Here is a 26,021-nt window from a genome sequence, read left to right on the forward strand (position 1 = left end):
CAGTTGGAGAGTCTCTGGACAAAAGCAAAGCCTACTTTTCTCCCCAGGGTGAAAGGAGTGGGGAGAGGCCATGAGGATGGGAGGAGTGTGCTCCAAATCAAAATGCTTCTCCTGGAAGTCAGGAAAGAATTCCAGATCACCAGCTCTGAACAGACTCGTGCTAAAGAAACAGGCTAGGGCCGGGCGCGGTGGCTCACGCCTGTAATCCCAGCACTCTGGGAGGCCGAGGCGGGCGGATCACAAGGTCAGGAGATAGAGACCATCCTGGCTAACAGGGTGAAACCCCATCTCTACTAAAAAATACAAAAAATGAGCCGGGCGTGGTGGCGGGCGCCTGTAGTCCCATCTACTCGGGAGGCTGAGGGAGGAGAATTGCTTGAACCCGGGAGGTGGAGGTTGCAGTAAGCCGAGATCGCGCCACTGCACTCCAGCCTGGGCGACAGAGCGAGACTCCGTCTCAAAAAAAAAAAAAAAAAAAACCAGGCTGTAAGGGAAGTCTCTTCTAACACTGCCCTGGAGCTAGGTCATTTCCTAGACTGGCTCAGAAAAGACCTGTCTTTGAGGACAATGGCGCTTTAGGGTAGAATCTAGCGGAACACCACCTTTCGACATGGTCCCGGCATGGCCTCCCCTTGGGGCGTGGAAGGCGGGAAAGGGCACGTATTTCGGTTTGACAGCCTGAGATGTGAATCCCGGTTGAGCCATTGACTAGCTGTGACCTTGAGCACATTCACTTTCCTGAACTTCAAGTTTTCTCATCTGTGAGTCGCGGTTAATAATACTTACACTGTGGCCCTAAAAAATCAGAGAGAAAAAAAAGTCTATGCAAAATGCCTGCTTCATACAAAGGGCCCAGAAGTGGTAGTTTTGTTTGTTTGTTTTTGTTTTTGAGGCTGGAGCGCAATGGTGCGATCTCGGCTCACTGCACCCTCCGCCTCCCGAGTTCAAGCGATCCTCCTGCCTCAGCCTCCAGGGTAGGTGGGACTACAGGCACCCGCCACCACGCCCGGCTCATTTTTGTATTTTTAGTAGAGACGGGGTTTCGCCATGCTGGCCAGGCTGGTCTTGAACTCCTGACCTCAGGTCCCCCCGCCTCGGCCTGCCAAAGTGCTGGGATTACCGGCGTGAGCCACCGCGCCCGGCGCTATTATTATTAATAACTAAGGGAAGCCCAGGGAAAACTCAGCAGAAATCACGGACTCTTGTGAGGAAAAAGGAACCGAAATAGCCCAGACTGGCGCTCCCCGGACTCCGCAGCTGGCGGCGCTGCCCACGGAGGGGGCGGGCTGGGAGTGGGGGATCCGGGGGAGACGAAGGTGAAGGAGCTGCGGGGCTAGTTCCGCGCCGGGAAAAGGTGAGGGCGGCCCTGGGCCTCCCGCGGGGGAAGGAAGAGATGAAGCCACGTGACAGAGCTCAAAGCCGGGCCCCGAGCGCGCCGCAGACCGGATGCGGGAAGTGGGCTCGGGGCCCCGCTCCCCTGCCCGGCTCGCCCGCCCGCGTCAGCTGACCTGGTTTCCGCGGGCCCCGCGCCCTCGCGCTCCCGGGCCGCGGCCGTCCCCACGCCCCACGCCGCGCCCGCCGGCCCGGCCCTCCCTCCCTCCCCAGCTGGCCCGGCCGCCGCGGCCTCTTCCGCCCGGCGCCCGCGCATTCCTGCCATTCCCCCGAGTCGGCCCGCGGGCTACGGCCGCCTGCGGAGCACAGGAACCTTCACCTCCCGAGGACAGGCGCCTTCCCCTCGGGACCCGGCTGCCCTGCTGCCTGCGCCGCTCTGTCCCCCTGCAGCTGCCCAAGCCTCCAGCAGGGGCCACCGAGGGCTCCAGGAGCACCCCAGGCCCGTTCTTCTGGCCCACAGCGCCCCTGCTGTGACCCTCAGCGACCCTCCTGCCCTGCCCTCCGGCGGCGCGGCTGTCTGGAGACTCTGCACCGTCGCGGCCTCGCCGCCTCCCAGCCCCGCGCCGGGTGGGGACGGGAGGGTGGCGTTCCTGAGTCCGCGGAGGAAAGGGTCGCAGCTGCAGTCGCGCCAGCCCTCGGGCCTACATCCGCTCCGCTGCGACGCGGCTCACAAACTAGGGAGGGGAGAAGGGAAGAAAGACCCGATTCGGGAACACGGCTTTGTCCCTGGAACTGTACCTCATGTCCCCTCACTTAATCCTCACAAGACCTGTGGGGGCGTGTCGTCATTTTAGGGCTGGAGATGAGGAAACCGAGGCTCGGAGAGATGAAGCGTTGTACGGCCACCGAGCGGCTGCTTTGCAACGAAGCCAAAGCCAACGTTTGTTCTTAGCGGCAGTAGTTTGAGCCACGCCTTACCGCAACGAGTCTGCCATCAGCCAAGAGGTCACATCTTTTCTGGAACTTGCTCCCCCCTCACATCATGGGAGCAGTCAGTCTACTCTTCCAGTAGAAACTGTTGTGCCACTTTTGGGGGGAATCTTGAGCTACCAACTCATCTCTCAGGTCTTAGATTACACTTTCCTTGACCCCACCGGGTGCTCCAGCGCCTCTGCTTCCGGTTTTGATAGCCCTTATGATATCACCTATTGCAATTGCCCATTTCCTTGTCTGTCTCCCTCTGCAGATGGAGTGAAGGCACCTGAGCGCAGGAACCATGGTCTTCATTGCTGCCTCAGCATTAGCGGAAGTGCCACGGGCCGGCTCCCAGGGGGCCAGAGTTTGCCAGGAACACCATTGACTACCACTGAACTAGAGTCTGCAAGTTAAAGTAAGGCAAGAAGGAAAACCAGAAACAACTGTAAAAACCTGACCTTTCGTCACCTTAATACTGGCCATCATTTATCGAGTGCTTATTATATAACAGACATTGTTCTCAGTGTGTGAGTGCAGTGTTCCTCAAACCTAAATGTGGGTCTGAATCGCAGCGGATCTTGGTAAAATGCAGTTTCTCATTCAGTACCTCTGGGGCGGGGCCTGAGATTCTGCATTTCCAACAAGCTCCCAGGATACTTTGTATAGAAAGGCTTTGGTGTATTAACTTACTCGATCTTCTTAATAATCCTATGAAATACTACTGCTATTCCCATTTTACAGATGAGGAAACAGAGGTTAAGCATATATGAACTTACATCAAAATAAATAGACTGCAGGGCAAGGAGGGAGGGGAGAATAGTGTGGGCAGTGTACAGTGCAGAAACAAAGTTCTAGGCAGAGGAAAAAGGATTTACAGAAAGCCTGGCATACAGGGCAGGGGGACGGGGCCTGCACACGGGGCTGTTTCACCGTTAGACGTTATATGCACAGTACTTGGGGCTATGGGCTTCCTGAAGGTCCCAAGTATTTGAGACCTGAAAAAAATTTATTGACACCTACATAGGAAAAGTGAACATTTAAATTAATAATTCCAAAATTCAAATCACGAATTGTTTCAAAAATTTTACATGATAGAATTCATATTTAGTAAGTGATATGGGTATATTTTAATGCATTTGATTTTAAAAACGGGGTAGGGCCTACTAAGAACAGGCCAAGCCCTGGCCGCAGTGGGTTTGGATATAATCCTGAGGGCAGCTGGGAACCACTGAGAGAAGCAGGAGAATGTTCTCTGTGGCTACAGTGAGGAGAATGGATTGGAGGGAGGCCAGACTGGAGGCCCAGTGGCTAGAGACCAGATAGGCAGTTACAGTCTTCCAGACTGCGAGACAATCTCTCTTTAGTGCCAAGATTAGCATAAAATCATAGCATTATATAACCCAATTATTCTTTGATTCCTGCGGCCCCAATCTGACTCAGCATTCTAAATTTACTTAAGATCTGGGGACAAGGGTTTTTGGCAAATCCTTGAAGGCAAATGATGTTACAGTCAATCAGTATATGCCTTGAGCCAGACAGACATGGGTACGGGCCTCAGTTCTGCTGCTTGCTAGCTATGTGACTTTGCACAAGTGATTTAACTTCTCTGGGCCTTGGATTCCTTACTGGTAACACGAGCATAATCGATTCCTCACAGAATTAAGTGAGAAAACTATGTATATAGGACTTCTTATGGAGTGGGTACTTAGAAATAAATGGTAGCTGTTATCATTTATGTGCCTTTGTTCTGAAATCTGCTTAAGTTTTCTCTAGGAAGTAACAGAGGGTAGAATAAATTATTTAGTATTTTCATCAATCTTCTGAGATAAAAATTATTATCCTCATTTTGCAGATAAGGAAAAGGGCTCAGAGATTAGATCACAGCTCTGTGAAGTAGGGGCACAAAGTGGTCAACCTGGAAGAGCTGGACTTTATTTTGCTTGCACTTCTGTCCATGCACTCTCTCCAGCAGTTGACATTTGCCCTCTTTGATGGCTCCACGACCAGTTTCCCTTAGTCATGGCATGAGTCAGCCGTGAGGGCTGATGGCACATCACCGAATACTCTGCTGTGGCGCCACTAGCCTCCATTTACCTTCTTCTCCAACGTTTTCCAGCCTCCCTCATACCTTGCCACCCAGTTTTATAGCTTCTGGATTTTCCTTATTCAAGAGCTTGTTTCTGAGACTCAGCACCGCCCCAGACTGGGATGTCTTCCAGAGTACCTCCCTTTCAAGGGAGCAGATAAGTAGGTCACATCGGGATGGCGAGGGAGGAAGCTGACTTCTTACGGGAGGAGGAAAAATACTGCAGGTCACATGGAGAATAGAAAACAAAATAACAGGGTTTCTCTCTTTTCCTAATTCTCTCACACAATCTCACAGGGACAGCCCGCTGCCGGCCACTACTACTGTGACTAGCATTCTGGAAACAGCATAGGCAGTACTGATTTCTTGGACCTCGAGGGCACTAGTGGCAACTTGAGGATAAGCCTTGTCTACCCTGTGCTCCCCTCCATCCTACCTGCCTCCTCTTCAGGCTACTCCATAGCCCCCAGGATATTTTTTTCTCCTACGCGGTGAAGCGAAATCTCAGCTTTTACAGGAGTGTCCACCTCGTGGACTGCCCCTTGAGGGCCTGAAAGCACAGAGCTCTGCAGGGAAGCTCTGTGGGGCAGGAGGGCACTGCCTGTGAGTGCCTGGAGCAGCCCAGGATCCCATTTACATAGACTCCTTTGCAGCAACCGGGTTAGGTCATGGGCTTTGCAAGATTCCTGCTCCCCTTCCCAACCCTAGTGAAGGCAGTTCACAACAAGGAATGTGGGTGAGCATTAAATTACATAGATCACCGTGAAAACCAGAGAAAAAGAGGGACAGAGGAAGGGTGCGGCATTAAAGATCCAATGCTACCAACCCCACCCTGCCCCACTATCCCTTGGGACGGAGCCCTGTTTGAATCATAACACTGGGCGGTCACATTTCTAGGAAACTGCAGCTGAAGAGGAAAGGTCCTAGTTGTGTGAGTGAGGCTGTATACAGATTAGGACTGAAAATGTGTATCCGGGCAGACAATCGGTCTCTGGACTCCACACCCGAGGCACAAGACAAGCACACAAAACAAAATGACCAAAGCCTGACCCCTCAAACCTGAGGGTAAACAAACCTGCTTCCCTGGACGAGGGTTGTGGAAACAGGGAGTTCACCTCTGGAGAGGCGCAGGGGTTTTCCATTCTCCTGGCATGGAGCCTGGTCAACTTCTAGCTCAGAGACTCGCTGTTCCAGGATACTGGGAGCTCTTTCACAGAAGCTTGGAGGTGATGCTGCAGACTTTGGGCTGGCACTCTCTCCCACCTGACTTCCACATTGCCCCCTGCCCTCCCTACCCCTGTTCCCAAGGCCCTCAAACTGTTCAGGGGTGCCAGGCCCCTCTGTTCCTTCTCTTCCACCCCTGTAGAAGGCATATTCCCCCATCCCTCAGGTGTCTGTGCCCAGGTGCCCTGTGGGAAAGCCCACTCTTGCCTTCAGTAGCTCTCTTCCCTCTCCTGAGACGCAAGGCTGGGTGACAGGAGACAGACATTCATCTTCACCCGAGCCCTTCATTATGCTTAATCTTTCTAGTGGGAGTGGGCCTGTCAAACACGTCTCTTTCCTAGGTTGGAGTAATCCCAAAGCACCTCTCATCATAGTGGCTGTAAATCCCACAAGTATGTGGCATGCACATAGTAGCGCTGACAGTGTGGTGGTGCCCCACACTGAAACAAGAAGTTTGGACTTGAGAGGCTTAGAACCTTTGTCTTCTTAGAAAGTGACTGGCAGCTCCTCCTCCCTGGCACCTGCTCCAACCTGGGCCCCTTGATCTGCTGACATCTCTGCGTGACTCTGGGTGCGTTGCTTACTCCAGGTCTAGTGCAGGTGCTACAGGACTACCTGGGAGAAAGGAGCCAGTCTTGAAGTCTCCATTTCTCCCATACATCAGTCACTTATGGATTTAAGTAAGACCTTAGTATGCATCGGGATCACCAGGGGACTTGTGAAAATACAGATTGCAGAAACCCTCATCTCCAGGGTTTCTGATTTGGTGGGTCTAAGGATTTGCATTTCTAACAAGTGATGGGGTGCTGCTGTTCCAGGGACCACATTTGAAAACCACTGAGTTCGAGTATAGCAAAAAGAAAACCTAGGTTTCAGTCCTGCCCTGCCACTTCCAGGCTCTGTGGTGTTGTCTTTGACCTTCCTGAGCTTCACTTCTGCATCCATTAATGGTGTAGTAATGACCACTGGGTAGTTGGGAGGATTCATTTGCATCATGTGTTTGAAAGACCCTTTCACTGTGCATGGCAAATTGGATACATCAATTAGTCAACAAATACATTTTTTTTTTGGATGGAATTTCACTCTTGTCACCCAGGCTGGAGTGCAATGGTGTGATCCTCGGCTCACTGCAACCTCCGCCTCCTGAGTTCAAGCGATTCTCCAGCCTCAGCCTCCCAAGTAGCTGGGACTATAGGCACCTGCCACCACACCTGGCTAATTTTTGTTTGTATTTTTAGTAGAGACAGGGTTTCACCATGTTGGCCAAGCTGGTCACAAACTCCTGACCTCAGATGATCCGCCTGCCTTGGCCTCCCAAAGTGTGGGGATTACAGGCGTGAGCCACTGCGCCCGGCCTAACAAATACATATTTATTGAGTAGTCTGTCTGTTGTTCATTAGATACCCTGCCCAATGCCATGAAGATTCTAAGGCCCAGTTAAACATCACACGTCTCTGGACCTTGATTTTTTCCTCTTTAAAACAAGGGCTAGACCCGTTCATCAGGGATGAACTGACCGAATGAATGGTCGTGTTCATGAGTGTTCTTTGCTCTGCAGAGGCACCTGGGCTCTCAGATAGAGGTCCAGGAAAGGCCTGGACAAGGAATAAAACATTTGGCTGTCACCTGCAAATCTAAGCACCCCATACTCCCATCAGAGTTGGACTCTGCACAGGACCTGGAAGGCCTATTAGTCTAATGAACCAAATTTGGCCTTCAGGGTCCATCATGATCTGATTCCAACCTACCATTACAATCCTATTTCTCACTTTTCTCTTCCTTTCACCTTAGAGTCTAAACAAATCTATCTACTCATCCTTCCCCAGATATGCCCTGTGTTTTCCTGCCTCCAGCTTTTTGTTCACACTGTTTTCGGCACTAGAATATTCTTGCACTATTCAAAGTCCTATTCATCCTTCGCAGCTCATTCAATGACTATATTTTCAAAGAAGTCATCCATCTATCTATCTATCTATCTATCTATCTATCTATCTATCTATCTCAAGTGATTTTATCTTTTTCTTTTTTTTTTTCGAGACGGAGTCACTGTTGCCCAGGCTGGACTGCAGTGGCGCGATCTCGGCTCACTGCAACCTCCGCCTCCCAGGTTCAAGCGATTCTCCTGCCTCAGCCTCCAGAGTAGCTGGGATTACAGGCATGTGCCACCACACTCGGCTAATTTTTGTATTTTTAGTAGAGACGGGGTTTTGCCATGTTGGCCAGACTGGTCTCAAACTCCTGACCTCAGGTGATCGGCCCACCTTGGCCTCCCAAAGTGTTGGGATTACAGATATGAGCCACCACGCCCAGCTGGGATGTCACATTTCTAGTCTTGGAGCATATTCAGATACAAAAAATAAGAGTTGTCCTATGTAAAACTATTAAAAAGTGGAACAGCCACTTAAAAGGAGATGCCTACTTATACACAATAGTCATGTATAAACTTTATTTTTTATGGTAATCAGAAACAGTGAATAAATGTGTGTGTGTGTGTGTGTATATATATATATATATATATAGTAGCCCATGAAATCTACTCATTTGCATATAGGCACACCTGCTTCTCTAATTTTCTTTTCTAAACTACAAGTTTTTTTCTATTCTAAATATAATATATGGGTTAGTAGAAAACGTGCAAAGGAAATAAAAAGTGAAAAGAAAAGTAACAGATGAAAATAAATCATTCATAAACCCATAATCCAGAAATAACTAGTATTAACCTTTTGGTTTATTTTTTCCAATAGTTTTCCTACACGTTTATTCTATATGATTTTTAAAGGAAATTGAGATGAAGTGTTTATGAGCTTTTGTATCTTACTTCTTTAACCTATGATTAGCGTTTTGATATTCCCTTAAGTATTCTTCCAAAACATAAAAAATTGTTCCATATTTATTTACAGATGTATCAAACTTTAACCATTTCTTCATTATTGGACTCCCCATTTTTTGTTATGAATAATATTTCAATGAACATCTTTGCATATCTAAACACAACTTCGATCATTTTCTTAGGCTGATTCTAGAAGTGAGATTAGTAGATTTTTTTTTTTTTTTTTGGAGGTGAGGGATAGAGTCTCACTTTGTTGCCCAGGCTGGAGTGCAGTGGTGTGATCTCAGCTCACTGCAACCTCTGCCTCCCAGGTTCAAGCGATTCTCATGCCTCAGCCTCCTGAGTAGCTGGGATTACAGGCGCTCACCACCACACCTGGCTAATTTTTTTATATTTTTAGTAGAGACGGGGTTTCACTATGTTTCCCAGGCTGGCCTCAAAGTGAGCTCAGGTGATGTACCAGAGTGCTAGGATTATAGGTGTAAGCCACTGCTCCTGGCAAGTCATTTTAAAATCTCTTGGCCAGGTGCGGTGGCTCACGCCTGTAATCCCATCACTTTGGGAAGCCAAGGCTAGCAGATCATGAGGTCAGGAGTCCGAGACCAGCCTGGCCAACATAGTGAAACCCTGTCTCTTCCAAAAATTACAAAAATTAGCCGGGCGTGGTGGCGGGTGCCTGTAGTCCCAGCTAATCAGGAGGCTGAGGCAGGAGAATTGCTTGAACCCGGGAGGCGGAGGTTGTGGTGAGCCGAGTTCGCGCCACTGCACTCCAGCCTGGGCAACACAGTGAGACTCAGTCTATATATGGATATCTTGACACATATTATACTATCAAATTGTTTTCTGGAACTTCCATTTGAAAATACTTCTGGAGACTTCTGGTTTCTGATTCTGCATGTAAGGCACTTGGAATTAGCCACTCTATCCTAACGAGTAAAAAGCTGAAGAAACGGAAAAATCAACAACTCTTCTTGGATCCAAAAGAGTGGGAAAGACATAGGGCAAACCACTGCCCCTAACATCAGTGAGACAGACAGGTGCATACAGGGAGTCATGGCTTACTGGGGCAGACTCACAAGGGCAATTCTCCTCGGGAGTTAGTGCCAGCTAGGAAAACCTGAACTGTAGTCGACAAACTGCTTGGAGGCTCAGAATGGACAAGTCTGAGAGTTAAAAACTCCAGGGTGACCCAGTCATGGGGGTGGGCATTGGAGGAAATGCTTTTGTGAGTTTTACCTCTAGGAGCTGCCCAAATTCTATAGTAAATGTCAGAGAAAAATCTCCTCATGCTTCTGGCAGGGGGAAGGGAGAAGGAAACATTTCAAAATAGGCCAGAGCATTCTGTTGGTTCTTCTTAACAAGGCCTGACCTCAGGAGAACTATTTAACCAGAGCCAAACTTTGCTAGGGTTTTATTAGAGCCCAGGTGACCTGGGGGAAGGGGAAGATCCGACTGCAGCGCACTCTAGCTGTCCTGACCCACCTAAGGTGTGGGTACTAGAAGCATTTGTGATGTTCAGTCCAGAGGCATGGGCTCGCTGAAAGACTGACACCCAACCACAGAGCTGTGGAACACTTCCCCTCCCCTCACATTTTACCACCACATACTAAGGCCTATTTACGGCAGTTCCTTTTGCCTTATACATACCTATCAAGAAAAAGTTACAAGGCATACTAAAAGGCAAAAACCACAATTGGAAGAGAAGAGCAAGCATTAGAACTAGACATGGCAGGGATATTGGACTTTATCAGACCAAGGATTTAAAACAACTATGATGAATATGCTAGGGGTGCTAATGAATAAAGCAGATGGCATGCAAGAAGAGATGGGCAACGTAAGTGGAGAGACGGACACCCTAAGAGAGAACCAAAAAGAAACGCCAGAGGTCAAAACACTGACAGAAATGAAGAATGCCATTGATGGGCTCATTAGTAGACGGGACATGGCTAAGGAAAGAATCTCTGAGCTTACGCATATCTCATAGAAGACCCCTACATGGAAAAGCAAAGAGACAAAGGCTGAGAAAAATAGAACAGACTATTCAAGAACTGTGGGACAACTACAACAGGTATCATATATGTGTAATGGAAATAAATGAAGGAGGAGGCAGAAAGGAACAGAAAAAATATTTGAAACAATAATGACTGAGCATTTCTCTCAAATTAATGCTAGATGCCAAATTATAGATACAGGAAACTCAGGAAAAAATCAAGCAGGATAAATACCTAAAGAGCTACAAAAAAATCGAAGACAAAGAAAAAATCCTGAAAGAATACACAAGAAAAAAAAATCTTACCTATTGAAGAACAAAGATAAGAATTACGTCTGATTTCTCCTCAGACACATGCAGAGAAGAAAGTGGAGTGAAATCTTCAAAGCATTGAAGGAAAAAAATCCACCAACCTGGAATTCTCTGTCTTGCAAAATTATCCCTCTAAAGGGAAGGAGAAATAAAGACTTTCTCAGACAAACAAAACTAAGAGGATTTATTGCTAGTAGCTCTGTCTTGCAAGAAATATTGAAAGAATTTCTTTAGAAAGAAGGAAAATGAAGCTGGGCATGGTGGCTCATGTCTGTAATCCCAGCTCTTGGGGAGGCCAAGGCAGGCAGATCACTTGAGGCCAGGACTTCCAGAAAGAAGGAAAATGAAATAGGTCAGAAACCCAGATCTATGTAAAGAAAAGGGAACTATCAAAGAAAGAATCAATGAAGGTGAAAGAAAAACTTTTTTTCTTATTCTTTTTTAAAATTAACAAATGAAAAAATTCAGCCAGGCGTGGTGACTCATGCCTGTAATCCCAGCACTTTGGGAGGCTGAGGTGGGCAGATCACTTGAGGTCACAAGTTCAAGACCAGCCTGGCCAATATAGTGAAACCCCACGTCTACTAAAAATACAAAAATTAGCTGGGCGTGGTGGCAGGCACCTGTAACCCAGCTACTTGGGAGGCTGAGGCAGGAGAATCGCTTGAACCCGGGAAGCAAAGGTTGCAGTGAGCCGAGATCACACCATTGCACTGCAGCCTGGGCAACAAGAGCAAAACTCTGTCTCAAAAAAAAAAAAGAAAAAGAAAAAGAAAAAAATTCATATATTTGTGATATACAAAGTAATATTTTGTTTCTTTTTTTTTTTTTTTTTTTTTTTGAGATGGAGTCTTGCTCTGTCACCCAGGCTGGAGTGCAGTGGTGCAATCTTGGCTCACTGCAAGCTCCACATCCCAGGTTCACACCATTCTCCTGCCTCAGCCTCCCGAGTAGCTGGGACTACAGGCACCCGCCACCATGCCCAGCTAATGTTTTGTATTTTTAGTAGAGACGAGTTTCACCTTGTTAGCCAGGATGGTCTCGATCTCTTGACCCGTGATCTGCCCGCCTCTGCCTCCCAAAGTGCTGGGATTACAGGCTGAGCCATATTTTGTTTCTTATACTTAATTGATCTAACAGTTTGTTCAAAATGAACAAATCAAAATATCAACAATATATTTGATTATGTATACTTATGTATATGTTTTATGATGTATACACATATATATGTATACATATATGTGCATAAAATGAATGCCAGCAATGATACGTGGAACGGGATGGAGGAATTAGGATTGTTTTGTTATCATAAGGTACTCACACGATCCATGAAATGGTATAGTGTTATTTGAAAGTGCACTTGGATTTGTTGTATTTGTAAACTGCAAACTCTAGGGCAATAACTAAAAAAAGTTAAAAAAAAAAGTACAACTGATACACTATGAATGGAGATAAAACAGGAACATATAAAATGCTCAGTTAAAACCACCAAAGGCAAAAAAAAAAAAAGTGGAAGACAAAAATAGGAGCAAAGAATGAGGGCAACAAATAGAAAAACAGTAACAAATGTGGTAGATCCAACTATATCAGTAATCACTTTGAATGTCAATGGTCTAAGTGCATAATTGAAAGGCAGAAATTGTCAGGATGGACACAAAAAGAAGATCCAACTGTACGTTGTCTACAAGAAACTCACATTAACCATAAAGATACATATAGATCAGCTGAGTGTGGTATCTCACCCCTGTAACCCAGCACTTTGGGAGGCTGAAATGGGAGAATCACTGGAAGCCAGGAGTAAGACTAGCCTGGGCAATATGGTGAGACCCCATCTCTACAAAGAATAAGAAAATAGCTGGGTGTGGTGGTGTGTGCCTGTAGTCCTAGCTGCTTGGGAGGCTGAAGTGGGAGGATTGCTTGTGCCAAGGCATTTCAGGCTGCAGTGAGCCAAGATGGTGCCACTGCACTCCAGCCTGGGTGATGGGTGATAGAGTAAGACCTTGTATCAAACAAAAAAAGACACATATGGATTAAAAGTAAATGGATGGGGCCGGGCATAGTGGCTCACGCCTGTAATCCCACACTTTGGGAGGCCGAGGTGGGCAGATCACCTGTCAGGAGTTCGAGACCAGCCTGACCAACATGGAGAAACCCCGTCTCTACTAAAAATATAAAAATTAGCCCGGCATGGTGGCACATGCGTATAACCCCAGCTACTCGGGACCCTGAGGCAGGATAATTGCTTGAACTCGGGAGGCAGAGGTTGCGATGAGCCGAGATCATGCCATTGCACTCCAGCTTAGGCAACAAGAGTGAAACTCCATCTCAAAAAAAATAAAATAAAATAAAGAATTATACACCACACCAACTGGGGTTTAGTCCAGGTATGCAGGACTGGTTCAACATTTGAAAATCAATTAATGCTAGGTGCAGTGGCTCATGCCTTTAACCCTAGCACTTTGGGAGGCCAAGGTGGGCGGATCACCTGAGGTTGGGAGTTCAAGACAAGCCTGACCAACATGGAGAAACCTGTCTCTACTAAAAATACAAAATTAGCCGGGCGTGGTGACACCCGCCTGTAATCTCAGCTGCTCGGGAGGCTGAGGCAGGGGAATCACTTGAACCTGGGAGGTGGAGGTTGCAGTGAACTGAGATTGCACTATTGCACTCCAGCCTGGGCAACAAGATCCAAACTCCATTTCAAAAAAATAAAATAAAATAAAATAAAATAAAAACAAAAGAAAATCAATTAATGTAATTAATCACATCAACTGACTAAAAAAGAAAAATCACATGATCATATTAATAGATGTAGAAAAAGTATTTGGCAAAATTCAACACCCATTCATGATAAAAACTCTCAGTACACTAGAGAATTTCCTCAATTTGATAAAGAATATCTACAAAAAGCCTATAACTAACATCATACTTAATGATAAGAAAGTAGAAGCACTCCCACTAAGATTAGAAACAGGCAAGGATGTCTCCTGTCACCACTGCTTCATACATTGAATTTGCATTCAGTATGAACAAGTCTTAGCAGTTTCCCAGTCTTTGCTAGGAAGTCCTAGTAAATGCAATGTAGTTCCTTCAGAAAAAGGAAATGAAGGGACTACAGATTGGGAGTGAAGAAATAAAACTGTCTCTGTTTGCAGATGACATGATTGTCTATGTAGAAAATCTAAATGAACTGACCAAAAATCTGCTGGAACTAATAAGCAATTATAGCAAGGTTGCAGGATACAAGGTTAATACATAAAATGCAATCACTTTCCTATGAAACAGCACTGAACAAGTAGAATCTGAAACTTAAAACACTACCATTTACATTAGCACCTAAAAAAGTGAAATGCCTATGTATAAATCTAACAAAATATGTACAATATCTATTATGAGGAAAACTACAAAACTGATTAAATAAATCAAAGAACTAAATAAATGAAGGGGACAAGCGCGGTGGCTCACGTCTGTAATCTCAGCACTTTGGGAGGCTGAGGCGGGTGGATCACTTGAGATCACGAGTTCGAGACCAGCCTGGTCAACATGGCAAAACCCTGTCACTACTAAAAATACAAAAATTAGCTGGACATGGTGGCACGCACCTGTAATCCCAGCTACTCAGGAGGCTGAGACAGGAGAATTGCTTCAACCTGGGAAGCGGAGTTTGCAGTGAGCTGAGATTGTGCCACTGTACTCCAGCCTGGGTGACAGAGCAAGACTCCATCTTAATAAATAAATAAATAAATTTATAAATAAATAGAGAGATAGATATTCCATGTTTATGGATAAGAGGACTCACTATAGATTCAAACAATCCCAATCAAAATCAGTTGTGAATATCAACAAACTAATTGTATAGTTAGTTTATATAGAGAAGCAAAAGACCCGCAGGGCGTGGTGGCTCGCGCCTGTAATCCCAGCACTTTGGGAGGCTGAGGTGGGTGGATCACAAGGTCAAGAGATCGAGACCATCCTGGCCAACATGGTGAAACCCCATCTCTACTAAAAATACAAAAAATTAGCTGGGCGTGGTGGTGGGCACCTGTTGTCCCAGCTACTTGGGAAGCTGAGGCAGGAGAATCACTTGAACCCAGGAGGCGGAGGTTGCAGTGAGCCAAGATTACGTCACTGCACTCCAGCCTGGAGACAGAGTGAGACTCTGTCTAAAAATAAAATAAAATAAAATAAACCCAAAATAGGTGACAAAATATTGAAGGAAAAGAACAAAGTCAGAGGACTGACACTACCCAACTTGAAGAATTACTGTAAAGTGGCCAGGCATGGTGGCTCACACCTGTAATCCCAGCACTTTGGGAGGTGGAGGCTGGTGGATCACAAGGTCAGGAGTTCGAGACCAGCCTGGCCAAGATGGTGAAACCCCATCTCTACTAAAAATACAAAAATTAGCCGGATGTGGTGGCGGGCCCCTGTAATCCCAGCTACTCGGGAGGCTGAGGCAGGAGAATCGCTTGAACTTGGGAGGTGGAGGTTGCAGTGAGCCAAGATTGCACCACTGCACTCTAGCCTGGGTGACAGAGCAAGACTCTGTCTCAAAAAAAAAAAAAAATTACTGTAAAGCTACAATAATTAAGACAATGTGTTTTGGACAAATAATAGACAAATAGATCAATGGAACAGAATAGTGAACCCAGAAATACACCCAACTGATCTTTGATAAAGGAACAAAGACAATACGATGTAGCAGAGATAGTCTTTTCAACGAATGGTGCCAGAATAACCGGGCATCCACGTGTAAAAATATGAATCTAAGCACAGACCTTCCACCCTCTACAAGAATTAATTCAAAGTGGACTATAAACCTAAATGTAAAATGTGAAACTATAAAACTCATAAATGATAATATAGGAGAAAATCTAGATGACCTTGAATATGCTTACGACTTTTTATATATAATACCAAAGGGTACAATCCATGAAAGAAATAATAAACTGGATTTTATTAACATTGAAAACTTCTACTCTGTGAAAGGCAATGTCAACAGAATAAGACAAGCCACAGACTGGGAGAAAATATCTGCAAAAGATGCATCTAATAAAGAGTTGTTATCCAAAACAGACAAAGAATCTTAAAATTCAACAGCAAGAAAATAAGGCCGGGCACAGTGGCTCACACCTGTAATCCCAGCACTTTGGGAGGCTGAGGCGGGTGGATCACAAGGTCAGGAGTTTGAGACCAGCCTGGCCAACATAGTGAAACTCCGCCTCTATTAAAAATACAAAAATTAGCCGGGCATGGTGGTGCATGCCTGTAGTCCCAGCTACTCAGGAGGCTGAGGCAGGAGGATCGCTTGAACCCGGGAAGCGGAGGTTGCGGTGAGCCGAGATCGGGCCACTGCACTCCAGCCTGGAAGACAGAGCGAGACTCCTTCTCAAAAAATAAATAAATAAATAAATAACCCCACTAAATATGGGCAAAAAACCTGAACAGCCACCTCACTAAAGAAGATGCAAAGGTAGCAGAAAAGCATATGAGAAGATTCTCCACATCTTATGTTACTAGGGAAATGCAAATTAAAACAAAAATGGGATATCACTGCACAGCTACTAGAATGGCCAACATCCAGAACACTGACAATACCAAATGCTGATGAGAATGTGGAACACCCATTCATTGCTGGTGGACATGCAAAACAGTATAGCCATTTTGGAAGACAGTTTGGCAGTTCCTTCCAAAACTCAACACACTCTTACCATATGATCCAGCAATTGCAATCCTTGGTATCTTCCCAAATGAATTCAGAATTTGTGTTTACACAAAAACCTACACAGGCTTTTTTTTTTTTTTTTTTTTTTTTGAGGCAGAGTCTCACTCTGTCACTCAGGCTGGAGTGCAGTGGTGCGATCTCAGCTGGCTGCAACCTCCGCCTCCCGGGTTCAAGCGATTCTCCTGCCTTAGCCTCCCGAGTAGCTGGGATTACAAGCACCTGCCACCATGCCCGGCTAATTTTTGTATTTTTAGTAGAAGTGGGGTTTCACCATGTTAGCGATAGCCAGGCTGGTCTCGAACTCCTGACCTCAAGTGATCCACTCACCTCGGCCTCCCAAAGTGCTGGGATTACAGGTGTGAGCCACTGCGCCCAGCCGAGTGGCTTTATACAGAATGATACGTAATGCCAAAACTTGGAAGCAACCAAGATGTCCTTCGGTAGGTGAATAAAATAAACAGTAGTACATCCAGACACTGGAATATTATTCAGTTCTAAAAAGAAATGAGCTATCAAGCCATGAAAAGAGATGGAGGAAACTTCAGTGCTATTACTGAGTGAGAGAAGCCAATCTGAAAAGGCTACATATTGTATGATTCCAACTATGTGACACTCTGGAAAAGGCAAAACAAAAAGGCAGTCATTGCTAGGGGTTCAGAGGGGAAGGAGCAATGAAGAGGCAGAATGCAGAGGATTTTTAGGGCAGTGAAACTTCTCTATTATGCTATGCTATACTATACTATACTATGCTATGCTATGCTATGCTATGCTATGCTATGCTATGCTATGCTATACTATACTATACTATGCTATGCTATAGCGGTGGAAACATGTTATTACGCATAGAATGTTTAACACCAAGAGTGAACCCTCATGTAAACTGTAGATTTTGGGTCATAATGATGTGTCAATGTAAGGCTCATCAGTTGTAAAAAAAACAATGTACCATTTTGGTGGAGGAAGTTGATAATGGGGAGTCTATGCATGTGGGGCGTGGGGCTATATGGGAGATCTCTGGCCTTCCTTCTGCATTTTGCCATGAATCTAAAACTGCTATTATATATACAGTTGCTATTCTCTCTATATATAACTGCTATTATATATTATATATAATATATTATATATATAATATATAACTGCTTATATATATATGTCTTTAAAAGCAATAAAACAAACAAACAAAAATACTCCCAGAGTACTTTGTCTATAGACCTTCTTCTATTCATAAGTATTTTTACCTCCACTCCCATCTCATTCTATCTGTATCTTGCTCTACTTAACCTGAGCTATACTGAATTTGCATTCGGTTTGGACAAGTCTTAGTTCCTCTTTTGGCAGATCATCTTCACATTTCCATCAACATGCAGCACAGGTGGAAAAAAAGGGGCCAATAACTGGATCTGCCTGGGGAATCTGGAAGCCCAAGAGGAGCTGCATTTTGGGAAGGAGCCAGGCTAGGGGCTTAAACTCTGTACTTGGGGGTAGGGTTGCAACACTGGCTTGAAGGGGAAGAAAGGGATTATCCTCAACCTTTCATACATCCAGACTCTGGGAGATGCGCAGGCTTAGCTCCCTGGCAGGGCTACCAGTGAAGGCAGGGAGAAGGGCAGAGGCTTGGAGGCCACAGCCACAGGCTATAGAAGAGAAGGAGCAGCTCCAGGCATCCAGCTGGTGGAGGCCACCTGCCCTGAGTGCTGTGCGCCACTCTTCACAGCCAGCTGTGCTGCTGCTACCCATCCCAGTCTCACAGGTCTTGACCTGGAGACACATTTGCAACATTGATTATAGAGGCTCAAGTTAATGTTATTTTAGATTAGAGTTTCCCAAACTTCAGTTGTGCCATGTTCAGGGTTTCAATGTCTCAGTGCAGTAGTAGGTGCAGGCACACACACCTGTGATCCATGTCACCCAGGGCTGCCGTACTTCTGAACAGGTCAGACAGAAACAGTTACTGAGACATTGAGGGTATGCCCAGGTCATGTGCAAGGACTGTATAAAGGTGTCAAAAAACTTTCTGCCACTTACTTGAGGCTCATCCGAAGCAATAAAAATGGAATTGCCTGGACATGTGGCTCATGCCTATAATCCCAACACTTTGGGAGGCCAAGACAGGAAGATCACTTGAGACCAGCAGTTAGAGACCAGCCTGGGCAATACAGTGAGACCCCAATCACTAAAAAAAGAAAAAAAAAATTAGCTGGGCATGGTAGTGCACATGTGTGGTCCCAGCTATTTAGGAGGCTGAGGCAGGAGGATAACTTGGGCCCAGGAGGTTAAGGCTGCAGTGAGCCAAGATTGCACCACTGCACTCCTGCCTGTGTGACACAGCAAGATCCTGTCTGTTAAAAAAAAAAAAAAAAAAAAAAAGGAATCACAGGTCTGATAAGTTGTTATGCTTTCTTTCTTTTTTCTTTTCTTTTTCTTTTTCTTTTTTTTTTTTTGAGACAGAGTCTTGCTCTGTTACCCAGCCTGGAGTGCAGTGGCACGATCTCAGCTCACCACAACCTCTGCCTCCCAGGTTCAAGCAACTCTCCTGCCTCAGCCTCCTGAGTAGCTGGGACTACAGGCGTACACCACCACGCCTAGCTAATTTTTGTATTTTTAGTAGAGACAGGGTTTCACTATGTTGGCCAGGATGGTCTGCAACCCCTGACCTCGTGATCCGCCCACCTCAGACTCCCAAAGTGCTGGGGTTACAGGCGTGAGCCACCTAGCCCGGCCCTGTTATGCTCTTTCTAATGAATACTGAAACTATAAAGATGGCCAGCTATGGTGGCTCACACCTGTAATCCCAGCACTTTGGGAGGCCGAGGCTTGTGGATCATTTGAGGTCAGGAGTGCAAGACTAGCCTGGCCAATATGATGAAACCCTATCTCTACTAAAAATACGAAAATTAGCCAAGTGTGGTGGTACATGCCTATAATCCCAGCTACTTGGGAAGCTGAGGCAGGAGAATCACTTGAACCCAGGAGGCGGAGGTTGCAGTGAGCTGAGATTTTGCCACTACACTCCACCCTAGGCGACAGAGTGAGACTCCATCTCAAAAAAAACTGTAAAAATAAACACTATAATAAAAAGTTGTCAGCCATTGATGTACCTTTACCACCCATTGGTGATAATTGTACCACATTTTGGGGAAACATTGTTTTAACTAAAGAGTGTTATTGTTTTGTTTTTAGAGATAGGGTCTGGCTCTGCCGCCCAGGCTGGAGTGCAATGGCATGATTGTAGCTCACTGCAACCTTGAACTCCTGGCTTCAAACAATCTTCCCACCTCAGCCTCCCGAGTAGTGGGGACTACAGGTGCACACCACCATGCCTAGCTAATTACTTTTAAATTTTTAATAGAGATAGGGTCTTGCTATGTTGCCCAGGCTGGTCTCTAGCTCTTGAGCTCAAATGATCCTCCTGCCTCAGCCTCCAAAATGCTAGGATTACAGGCGTAGGCCACCGTGCCCAGCCAAAGGTGGACAATAAATTGTAGAAAATAATGGATAACCTTCTGAGCAAAGGAAAATGTAAGATACAAGAATTAAATAGCATATTAGAAGAGAGTGAATGACAAATGAAGAGAAAGGTACACTAACACCTCAGTTACCTGCTAGAGAGAGACGTTCATCAAGCCTAGCCAGTCATTTCCTTCTCCTTCCTCCCACCACCTCTTTCCTTCTGAACCTCTGGTTCAGATGCAGAGTCCTTAGCCTGTAACTGTGGATTGTTCAACCCATCAGCACATAAGAAACTTGCTCTTCTGAGAATGAAAATAAGCAGCAACACAATTTCCTTAACAACCAAGGATCTTATAGAGGCAAGAACTAGAAGTAAGAAGAAAACACACACTAGGGACAGAAGACATGGACTGGAGGTCTTGGGCCAATTAGGTGACCTTATTCCTATCTCAGAGCCTCTCCAACTCATGGCTTCCTCAACTCATTCATTTAACAAATGTTTTCTAAAGCACTGACCGTGTACCAAGAGTTGCCTCATGCACTCGGGCTGCAGCAGTGAATAAAACAGGGGAGGCCCTGCCCTCAGAGATCTTGTGTCCTAGTGAGAGTGACAGGCAATACACACTAAATAAATAAGCAGTGTAACTTTAGGTGGTGAGCAGTGCTATGAAAGAAATTAAACAAATGATAAAGACGAATTGGAGAGGAGGCATCCTGTGAAGAGGTTGGCCAGGGGAGGGCTCCCGGGGGAAGTCACATTTGAGCTGAGACCTGAATGTACTAGGAAGGGCCAGCCAGGAGATAAGCCAGGGAAAGAAGGTTCCAGACAGAGGGACAAGCAAGCCTTGCGGTGGGACTGCTCTCGGGGCTGGCTGCCAATCCAGGAAAACAGCACTGGGTATGCAGTTGTACTAGGTGAATCATTTTGACACAGCACACCAAGCAGTCCTACAGTTCCCTGGTGGTGTCTCAAGGGCGGAGGGGCCAAGGACAGAGACTCTGCCAGATTCACGCCACCCTGCCCAAAACACACACAGAGAACGAGAGAGAGAGAGACGCGTGCACATACTCTGCTTCAACAAAACAGCTCTTCTTTAATCCGAAGTGTATATTGGGTGGCTGCTTAAGATTTTGTTCGAGGACCAGGTTCAGGGATCAGAAATTCTTGATCTCAAAAGTCCTTTTCCACACTTTGTTTGATTCTCTGCAATGTTACACAACCTCAGCAGTGGTCATAGAAGGGTTCATTCTATTCTATCCATTGGCAAGGAGTCAGAGAGTGCAGCTCCCAGCAATCTGGCTCTCCTCTCACCATAACATCCCACCCTTTCCCCTCCAGCAGTGGACTGGAACCTCTGATGCCTTCCAAGCCCATCCCAGCTACAGAGGGACACACATCTCTGCCTCTTCCTAGGAGATTAGACTGATTTCCTTTCCTTGCACTGTCCAAATGAGACGCTTTCTGTCCTACACAGTAGAGCTTTGTGAAGACAGCCGAGAAACGGCTCAAGTTTTTTCCAACCTGTAAAATGCAAAGTTGGCCAGCTGCCTCTCTTCCTAGCCTCAAAACTCATATATTTCCTGTCTCCAAAGAACTGCCCGGCAGCTCTAAGAGAAGTCTCTACTGTCCTGGGGTTTGGGGAAAGCACTGCTCAGAATGTGAAATCATTTTCTGGTAATACGGATCTAATTAGCTCTTTGACTGACAAGAGGAAGCAGAGGCCAAAAGGGATTTAACCAATCTGTTTTTCAGATATTTCAAAACAAGTGAAGAACCAGATAGGGAAACAGAGAGAAAGAGAAAATAAAGAGACAAAGCCTAGGGAGCATTTGGAGAAGGGAGTGAGTAAGAAAGAGAACGGGGAGGGAGAATATCAAGTGACTAAAGTATCAATCCTCTGTTCTTCCAGCTTCACCTCTACTCCCGGTCTCCCCTCTGCTCTCTTCCAGAGAGAACTTACTTGAAGGTCGATGTTTTCTCTTGCTGATTCCATCTCGCTGCCCTCAAGTCCCTTCACACGCACCGGGTGCCGGGAACAGACTGCGTGGGCTCCTCCAGGCTCCGCCGTCTGAGTCTCTGCTGCTTTTTTCGGGTGGGAGAGAGCACACAGCTGGCGGGACAGACCTGCCATTCATCCCTCTGATGTGGGATGCCCGTCTTGGCTGCAGCCCCTGGGGGAGGTGTGCACATGCACACACGTGTGAGTGTATGTGTGTGCACATGCACACACGTGTGTGTATGTGTGTGCACATGCACACACGTGTGAGTGTATGTGTGTGCACATGTGTGTGCTCCAGGAGGTGGCACATGGCACACTGATAGGTGACCTTTTGAGTTGGTAGTGACAGCATCATTTTCACCAGTGGCTCCGGTGACCTTCCAGTCCCAGCGGAGCCATCTGAGGTCACCCAGCCTGCTTTGAGCTAGTAGCTTTATGACTGGCAAAGAAATCCTGCGTGTTTATCAAGCAAATTGAAAAACAGCCTGAGGACAACGCTATCTGACTTCACCGCTGGGTCCAGTCCCCAGTCGCCACGGGTGGAGTGACCTCCAGCACAGTCTCAATACTGAGGCAGAGGGATTTCCGTTGTTCTTTGCTTTGTTCCCTATATCCCTAAAAGTTTTTTAAAAAATTGTAGTTTACCTAATAGGCTCCAAAGCATAGGCTTTGTTCTGCAAAGTGAGTGAACAATACGTTTTTACTGACGGATTGTTTGATTCCTTTCAACTCCTCCCTTGATTAGCCATAGAGGGAGCAGGGAGTAGTTGTACCTTCGAAGCTTGTTTATGCAAACAGTGGTATTCTCCCTACTTTTAAAATAAAATTACCAGGAGGGAGTCTTTTTTTAGAAAGTTTTTTTTTTCCTCTCCTGTTTACCTTAGAGCCCAAAACTCTTCTGGCTTGTTCCCGAAGCAAGGTTTAGACACAAGCTTGTGCAGGTGTGGGTGTGGGGATGTCTGTAGACATGCATGGCAGGGTGTTAACCTGTAATCCAATTCAGGGCTTGAAGAGGTGCGGGCAGGAGGAAGACAGGCAGAGTCAACACGTTTACCCTCACCACATTCAAATGTAAAAAAGAAAGGCGATTTCTTCAGTTCTATGAAACGCCTTTATAAGTTCCCATCCCTCTGGACAGCGGTGCGAGGGAGGGTTGGATGATTGGATGGGGGCCATATTTTAGTCTAATCTATGAAGCATAGTTGGATTTAATCATTTAAATGGCAAACAGTCCACTTTAGACACAATGCTCAGTCTTTCGGATTTGCAGAAGATGGCACCTAGGTGCACAGGAGGGCGGGGTGGGGACGGTTCTTGCATCTATCCTGTGGCCTCTCCATCTCGGCTCCTTTCTGTTCTGGAGCTGCTGGGCCCACGGGCCCGCCCGAATTGCTGACTGCTGAGGAGACACAGGTCCCGCTCCTGGGTCTTCTGCTGGCCTTGGTGGCTGATGTCTGATATTAGGCCAGAGTCACTCATGGGTGATTCTCTTTCTGCCTTTGAGATCCAGTGTTCTCCCTTGCTGTCTGCGCTACCTTGGCTCGTGGCAATGTGGACCATCCTGAGACCTGGCTTTGACTTGTATGTGCCCCCATCCCACTGTATCCGCTCAGTGGCCCACATCTCTAAGATAAGCCCCTCGAAATTTTCCTGTGAGATGCTTGACCAGTGCTCCTGAGCCCCCTTGGGCACATGGGGACTGAGGGCTGCTGACGAAGGGCAGGGGAAAGGCAAGCTCAGCCCCACTTCCAGCAGAGTTTGCTGTGATGTGGCTGCTCCAACTGACACAGGGCAGCCTGCGAGGTGATCTCCTTCCACATTCCTGAATGGAATGAGACCTGGAACCCACTCTTCTCAGCACTCCTTAAAAAGTCTACCAGTAATATCTATCACCCCACCCCTCATAATAATACCACTACGTATCAAGCACTATTCTAAGCACTTTTTTTTTTTTTGAGATGGAGTCTCGCTCTGTTGCACAAGCTGGAGTGCAGTGGCGCCATCTCGGCTCACTGCAACCTCTGCCTCCCGGGTTCAAACGATTCTCCTGCCTCAGTCTCCCGAGTAGCTCAGATTACTTCTTCCCATAGTCCCCTTAATCTAGAATCAGAAAATGTACGCTTTGTCTTCTTTTTTTTTTTTTTTTTTTCCTGTTTGGCTGGGATGTATCTGATGTAGAACTCTATGACAACAATTCAAAGGGAAATGAAGAAATTTAGAAAATCCTCTCTCTCAAGAAAACCTGGTTGTCAAAAATATTGTCTTGGCTGGGCAGCGTGGCTCATACCTGTGATCCCAGCACTTCGGGAGGCCAAAGCAGGAGGATCTCTTGAGCCCAGGAGTTCAAGACCAGCTTGAGCAACATAGTGAGATCCCATCTGTAGAAGAACTTTTTGGCTGGACATGGTGGCTCACACCTGTAATCCCAGCATTGTGGGAAGTAGAGGCAGGAGGTCACTTGAGCCCAGGGGTTCAAGACCAGCCTGGAAAACACAGTGAGATCCTGTCTCTACAAAAAAAAAAATTTTTTTTTAATTTAGCTAGATGTGGCAGCTTGCAGCACCTGTAGTCCCAGGTACTTGGGAGGCTGAGGTGGGAGGATTGCTCAAGCCTGGGAGCTGAAGGCTGCAGTGAGCTATGATCATGACACTGTACTCCAGCCTGAGTTGACAAAGCAAGACCATGTCTAAAAAAAAAAAAAAAAAAAAAAAAAAAAACAACTTTCTGGAAAACCTTATTTCAGATGCCAGAAGCAAAATATTAACTATTTATTTCTCTTTGCACTCCTGTTGTGAAAATCCTCATTATCTTTTAAATAATATGGATACATCTGGCTGAATAGAGGGAAACAGGAACAAAAAAATGCAAAAGAGAAAAGTACTTGAATATATTTCAAAAAATTTCCTATTAATAAGCACATTGGTTTGAAAAGGAAACAGCTGTAATTGGTTATAATAATGGTTTTGGTTTGGCAAGATCTTTCTGGATTTGGACCTTTCCCCATCTCATAAGCATCATTTGGAAGTAAACAGAAAAAAGGCTTTGGAAAATGGTTTATCTACCATATCACGCTGTAACCCTGGACCAGGGGTCAGCAAAGTTTTTCTTTTTCATTTTTCCCTTTTATGAAATTCAAATTGCTATATGAAGCTTTTTTAATTTTAATTTTAATTTTTTGAGACGGGGTCTCACTCTGTCACCCAGGCTGGTGTGCAGTGGCACAATCTCTGCTCACTGCAACCTCTGCCTCCTGGGCTTAAGTGATCCTCCCACCTCAGGCCCCAACCCCCAGCCCAGTAGCTGGGATTACAGGCGCGTGCCACCATGCCTGGCTAATTTCTGTATTTTTTGTAGAGACGGGGGTTTTGCCATGTTGCCCAGGCTGGCCTCAAACTCCTGAGCTCAAGCGATCCGCTCACCTCGATCTCTCAAAGTGCTGGAATTACAGGCGTGAGTCACCATGCCCAGCCAGCAAACTTTTTCTGTAAGGGGCCAGAGAGCCAATATTTTTTAGCCTTTGTGTTTCATATGGTTTCTGCTGCGATGACTCACTTCTATAATAATGTGAAAGCAGTCATACACAACATGTAAATGAACGAGTGTGGGAGTGTTCCAATAAAACTTTATTTACAAAAAGAGTCAGATATTCATAAAAACAGACCGGAGTTGGCTCCACAGGCTGTAGTCTGCTGACCCCCGCTCTAGGATTTAATCAGAGTCTTTGAAGTCTAATTCCCACTTCAGAGGCAACTACTGAGTCTCTACCACGTGGATATTGGGTTAAACACTGCGGGGCTATAAAAGCACCACATGCACGCCCTGGTGAGACACCTGATGGCAAGGGAAGCTGTAGTGAAGAGTGTTGCTGCCATTTGGCTGGTGCTGAAACTGCACCTACGTGGAGGTTATCACTGTGGATGGAAATGGTTTCTATTGTTCTTTACTGCTAGGGTGATTTTTGTGGTGTAAAGCCAGAGGGACATTTTTAGGGAGACTGTCTCTTGGAAAGCATATTTTAGAATATCCTTGAACTTACAGATAAGTAGACACTCAGAGTGACTCAGAAACTACTCTGAGTCTAGTTTCATGGAATGAGG

At 46.1% G+C, this 26,021-nt stretch overlaps 1 protein-coding gene across 2 annotated transcripts in view; it reads right to left on the reverse strand.

Moving 5' to 3' along the window:
- The window catches only part of NINJ2 (ninjurin 2), a 100,688-nt gene extending 78,602 nt beyond the window's left edge, over nucleotides 1-22,086 (reverse strand). The window contains exon 1 of one of the 2 annotated variants that reach the window (XM_003820377.6): nucleotides 21,886-22,086. In XM_003820377.6, the coding sequence (XP_003820425.1) occupies nucleotides 21,886-22,056 (171 nt within the window). In that variant the 5' untranslated portion in view covers nucleotides 22,057-22,086. Of the gene's footprint in view, nucleotides 1-2,130; nucleotides 2,268-21,885 lie in introns of those variants that run through there. The other variant, XM_014347061.4, reaches the window with a different exon arrangement.
- Nucleotides 22,087-26,021: the final 3,935 nt, after the last annotated feature.

Source organism: Pan paniscus, chromosome 10, assembly GCF_029289425.2.
Source record: "Pan paniscus chromosome 10, NHGRI_mPanPan1-v2.0_pri, whole genome shotgun sequence".
NCBI lineage: Eukaryota > Metazoa > Chordata > Mammalia > Primates > Hominidae > Pan > Pan paniscus.